At 39.8% G+C, this 6,126-nt stretch overlaps 1 protein-coding gene across 1 annotated transcript in view; it reads left to right on the forward strand.

The window, feature by feature from the left end:
* Positions 1-1,516: 1,516 nt before the first annotated feature.
* LOC110053386 (uncharacterized) overlaps positions 1,517-6,126 on the forward strand; it is a 5,752-nt gene continuing 1,142 nt past the window's right edge. The window contains exons 1-4 of the mRNA XM_089275545.1: positions 1,517-1,714; positions 3,736-3,922; positions 4,684-4,899; positions 5,497-5,676. Of these exons, the coding sequence (XP_089131671.1) occupies positions 1,628-1,714; positions 3,736-3,922; positions 4,684-4,899; positions 5,497-5,676 (670 nt within the window). The 5' untranslated portion in view covers positions 1,517-1,627. The remainder of the gene's footprint in view (positions 1,715-3,735; positions 3,923-4,683; positions 4,900-5,496; positions 5,677-6,126) is intronic.

Below are 6,126 nucleotides of genomic sequence, written 5' to 3' on the forward strand. Positions count from 1 at the left end.
CGACTTTGAAAAGCACAACCTATAGCTAAGAGACCTATTTTCTTCGATAGAAACATCAAAATAATATTCTTGTTTTGTTTTAAAAAATTACCTTACCCATTGACTCCCGGAGCTCTTTGCCAAAAAAAACACATTTTTTGGATATTTTGGAGATATTTGGCCTGGATATGGGCCCAATTAGCTCCAATCTTCTCAAAAAGGCATTTGCAACATGACAGCATGCCCTTCTTTCCACTAGTCCGGGTTTTGCGACATTTTTTCTCGGGCATACGCAGAAATCAAAATTTGGCGTTTTGATTTCGTTAATTTTTTTTTTTACGCTCGTCCTTTTTCTCCTTGTCTTATCTTCTTGCTGCAGTGATTGACCTTCTATTGGACTTGCTTTCAGTTCAAAACTTTCTGAGAAGGTATCATCGAGACGGGCAATATTTACCATAGAGTAGCTAAGTGTAGTCGCAAAACATTTTGCTGCGAGTTTTTCACTCAAATTTCTGAGTATTTTTGTGCATATTTCAGGTTCCATTGAGTCAATCAATTTGATCTAGGTATCACTAGAATGGTCCTTTCCTCCTGCTGAACATGATGCCAATTTTGGTCAAAGGTGATGACGTCAGAAGTGGAACAAAGGCCAAAGCTCATCACGGCCGGTTAGGAGCGGCACGGGAGTTAATGGGTTAATTAATTAGAACACTCTCTGAACTAAAAAGAGATTGTTAAAATGTGTTACGCATGTACAATCAAGCTGAAATGTCAAATTGATTAGGTCTTTAAACTACGTTGTTGCCACCTAGCAGCGCAAATGTCTTTAAAACCTAATAACAATGTGCACTCCCTTCAACAATTCATTCAATGTCCTCATTACGTTGTTCTATATATGAGCCGTTTTGTCTATGAGTGAAGTTTTTTATTATTGTTATTATTATTATTATTATTAAATAAATTATTATTAAATAAATAACATTTACTTACATCGAGGTACAGTACATTACATTACTAACAGACTACTACAGAACTACTTAAACATACATGTATTTAGCAGTACGCTATCAAGATAAAAAGGTCATTACTACGACTCTCAGCTAAATTATTAATCTATTCTCGTGCATGCATGGCTTCCTTTGAAAACGTATATATTGAAATTGTTTTATTTTTATTTTTATTTATTTATTTATTTATTTATTTATTTATTTATTTATTTATTTATTTACTGCCGTTGTCCGCGCTGTGCTCAACGATTTGATTACCGCGCGCTCGGCAGTAGTCAAACATTTGATTGACGGTAACGAAAACGCATTTGTTGGTTGCACTTTGAATTTTAAAGTCCGCATGTTATAGAAAAGCGCAGTAAGGGAAAGTGGCCATCTTCTCTTCACAGAGCTGCAAGTTGGTGAAGACACGATCGCGACCGCTGAGGGCTTGGAACCATTCACCCCTTACCACCCTAACCTACTCCAACTCTTCATACCCCCCCCCCCCCCCCTCCCCTGTGCATTTCTTCTCACCTTTTTGGCGACCTTTGCCTCGAGTTTACACGTGCTGGTCCATATTTCAAGCTAGCGGTTATCATATCAGTTTAAATTGTTTAGTTCTGTTAATTGGGTGTATAGTGAAGGATATACCAAGAGCCATGAATGCTATTGTAATCAACGAAACTGGGAGTTCGTCTCAAATGAAATGCGAAGAAGTACCGATTCCTAAACCAGGACAGAACGAGGTAAATTATTTATAGTTTAGTAATAATTATTAAGCCCTAGTGTGTTCACAGGATGATTCAATCGCATGGCAATATCCGTGTATTCACTTTTTAATACTTAAATTTGACCGTGGATAGTAGGGTCGAAGGAGGGAAAGATCACAGAGCGTTCGGAATGTGATGTCCGTTCAAAGATTTAAGCTTATCTGAGGTCGAGATCTTGATACTCCGTAAACTGGAATAATCTTACCTTAACCTTTCAACTAAATATGGCTTCAAATGACTCGAAGGTAAATAAAGACAAGGTAAAAGAACATCAATTTGAAGTCTAGTTTTGCAAAAATAATAGCCTCTTACATAACCGAATGAAATATTGGCACGAGCACCGCTGGCCAATATTCCCCACTACAGCCCGAGCTAGCTGCATTGTAGGTTGGTAAGTAGTTTATTATATGCAGGGGCGGATCTAGGGGGAGGGTGCAGGGGTGCCCACCCCTCCCTGAGATGGAGCCTTCTACCTATTCCCTTTCAAAAATTTGTTTACCTCACCAGTTTGTTACGCCATTTGTTAGTGGTGTACCCTCTCCTAAGAAAAATTTTGGATTCGCCCCTGATATAATTAAAAATATATGCAGCCTGTGGCCATTTCCATAACAAAAGCTTGACCAACGAAGAACTAATCAGAATACTTGGATTTAAGCTCACCTGACTACCTTACCATGAAGTAATTATGCTTATTTATGCTAAGGGTTGTTATATGGAGATCAAGCTGTACCCATGACACCCCCCCCCCGGGGGGAACAGTACTCCCACAAAACCTGTGTGGGGGTGTGCAGCCCGCTTCCCAAAACCCTTACCCTATTTATGACCAAAATCTGTGATTTTCTCTACCCTATTTATGACCTGACCAAAAATTTGATACCCTATTTATGACCTGACCCTTAAGTCAATTGCCGCTTTTCATGTGACGTCATCATTTTCCAAAATTAGAAATTACCAATCCCTCTGAAGTTTTAGTTTGATCAGATGTAAGACCCTCTAATAACTTGACGTTTTGCAGCGTTTAAGCTCGACAGGGTTCCTCATTTTGAAATAGGGCACATTTGAATTTCCAAGTTTATGCGTTGTGTGACATTAAAATGGCGGCCCGATAAGACTCTCGAGTAGTCAAAAAGATGAATTATTGGTAAAGTTTTTGCTAACTAAACAGTTGTTGCTCTGTAAGAAGTGTTAATTTAAATGTGTCGGAGCTCTAGAGTAATAACTTTTCGTTTCAATGACAAAACTCGATGACAGATGTTTCTGTTACTTTACGGCCGCCATGTTTGTGTCCCTCCGAACAACGGAAGAATGAAAAGCCGCACACCTAAATCTTGGCGAGGTTGTTTATATATCAGTCATCTTTCATATCCCAGCTTCTTGACTTAATTGAATGAATAGTTATGATTTTTATTTTTGATGGCGTGACACTGCAAACCAGCCATACGTACCCTGTTTCAGACCTGCCTTATAATTAGTTCCCTAGAATAGATCAGTGTTAAATTGCCGTAAATATACTTTGTGAAGGGTTTTTGCTGATGTTCTTTTCGATATTGATGAAAAAGTGGCTTCTTCTTAAAAACATACCCATATCAAGACTAGAGTGCAAAAACCATAACCTTATGGCCAAAATAGCCAAAATCAATGCCCTATTTATTACCAAAACGGCTGAAAACCCATACCGTTTGGGGCTGTACATACCTTTATAGCCCATATAAGGGAGTGCCCCTCCCCCTGGGCATGACCCCACCCTATACACCCCACCCTCCCCTTCACATACCACTAAATTCCTAGTGTTTAATTTGGAAGGAGATTGATTTTGGTGTGGAACAGGCAAGTAATCTAATCAATCTAGTCTCGACCAAGTATCGGTCGAGATGTTGATCAAGTGTCAATCAAGATGCCGATGGAGAGTCGATCAAGTTAAACATAAGAGGTAGCTTATAAATACTGGGACTGTGAAGTGACTTTTTGTTTTTGCTCTCTTGTATTGTTTTACGCAGGCTTTAGTGAAGAATCGCGTCAGTGGCATTAACTATCTTGATGTTTATTTTCGTGGAGGTGTTTTTTCTTTACCCAGTCTGCCAGCAACCCTCGGAGTGGAGGGTGCAGGGGTGGTTGAAAAACTTGGGCCTGGTGTTGAGGGTCTGGCAGTAGGAGATCATGTGGCATACTTTCATGTTGGTTCAGGTGAGTTAGGATTTTGTTTGTAAGATATTCATTAATTGTTTACTTAAATTTCTTTGAGGTCATCTTAATTCAATCTTCAATCTTTCAATCTGTATTTTGTTCCTCAATTTACATAGCCTGCATAGCAGCCGTTTCCTTTCCTTTTCCAGGCAGAGAGATCAAACCAGCTTGCAAGTGAGCAGGCAAGCCAAGGAGCGTGCCTGGGGTGAGCAAAAAACTGGGAAGAAGTGAGGAGGGGGTTGAGTGTTCACTCGCAGTTACATTCCCTTCTCATGCTTTTGTGGAAATGCCTGCTATGCAGACTACAATTTGGATTTTTACAGTTACACAGGCCAGCTAATAGCTAGTGCTAGTCTAAGCAGGCCAGTCTATCAAGATCTAATTACAAACATTTTTATTGATAAATAGATTAAGTATATAGAAAATTAGGAAAAAGTAAATAATATAGAAAGGTGGGAAAAGGAAACAGAGGAGTGAGAGATTATCAGCTTAATTAGATAATACATACATGTATGTACATCTGTTATTATTTTTATTTACTTCTTTTATGTATGCTACTGATATTTTACTTTAGAAATGATCTTATGTACAGGTGTATGTCTTAACTGATTATCTTATTCATGCTTGATAAATGACATGTTAAGTTGACGAAAACTGCCAACTTTTGAAATTATTGGCATCTACTGACAAAAATAATTTAGTGGTGGATTCCCTTGGTGGTAATTAATTTCACAATGCTGCCTTCTTTATGTCATTGACAGGTAGCTATGCTGAATACAGTGTTGTTCCTGCAGCTAAACTCGTTAAAATTCCATCAGATATCACTTTTGAACAAGCAGCGACATCCATGATCCAGGGCATGACTGCCCATTACCTGGTTCACTCAGTATACCCAGTGGGACCTGGGACCAAGGTTTTGGTGCATGCAGCTGCTGGGGGAACTGGGTCCCTCGTTTGTCAAGTGGCCAAGAATGCAGGTAACACAGCATGTTGCTGTTGTTAAAAGGAGTGTAAGGGGAGTAAATTTTACATCCTAACTCTCCTGGATTAATCGGGAACTCTTCAGTGGGGTTTGTTGAGCCGTGGTTCATATTTTGTGGCAAGTCTGGTTCAGCCAAAATATTCTTGGTAGGGCCAAATGAACCAAAGTTCATGTGGCGAAACTGCATATTCACCTTGTCAAAATTTGGGCAAAACTTAGTCTTATAACCCAATTAGGAACCTGGGCTACCCCGTTTGTTTTCCCTTGAATATCTTGTACGTACCTTGGGTTGCAAGCGTTAGGTCCAAAATACACACCTGTATAGCTGCCATAGCTTTGTCTGTCCCACTCAGCATCCTTCTTGCATGACTGTATCAAATTAATATAAGCTGTCCTGCAAAATTTGCAGCGGACATATGTACGCCTTGCGGACCTAAGGAACGCGGACGAACAGATTCGCGAATATTTGCGCTACCTTTTGATTGGATCAAGAGAATCGGAAAATCTTCGGCTGCTACAACGAAAAATTGCAGAGAGCTGCGCTTGCAAAGTGATGCAATATCGCTAAGTGATGTGTTGTCGATGATTTTAGGAGCTTATGTTATTGGCACCACAAGCACGAAGGAGAAAGCTGACAAAGCCAAAGGGTGTGGCGCAGATGAAGTTATTATCTACTCTAACAACGACTTTGTCGAAGAAGTTAACAGGATAACCGAGAGTGTAGGTGTCAATGTCATTTATGACGGAGTTGGAAAAGCAACTTTCAACAAAGGCAAGTTGTGTTTGTAAGAGATGCAAAAAACTGTTTGTATTGTGCTAGCGACAACAACAACAGCAAGCTTTCTTCCCCCTTGGACTAACAAATATTATTAGCGATGAAAAGAAGAGGCCTTTTAGTGAAGACAAGAGAGCATAAAGAGTAAAAGTCCTACTCACCCATATAGGCCTCGCCACAAGGTAATCCCTGTAAGGCTATTTTAAGATCACTCTCGGTTTCGGAAATCCCAAGAGGTTTCAGACATAGGCTATCTTGTGACGCAGAGTTTGCTCTCGTAGACAGCGCATGGCAAGTGGTTTTAAAATACTTCCCCGACTCGCTTGATAACATTATCAACCGAAGGCCTGGGCACCATGTCTAAAACTAAACTTGAGATTACTTGAGAGGCGTAACGTTAGTTAAGAATAAGCCTAAATGGGGATTGATTCTCTCACCCTCATCCTT

Source organism: Orbicella faveolata, unplaced genomic scaffold (genome assembly GCF_042242905.1).
Source record: "Orbicella faveolata isolate gen_17 unplaced genomic scaffold, um_ofav_v1 contig_36, whole genome shotgun sequence".
NCBI classification, from domain to species: domain Eukaryota; kingdom Metazoa; phylum Cnidaria; class Anthozoa; order Scleractinia; family Merulinidae; genus Orbicella; species Orbicella faveolata.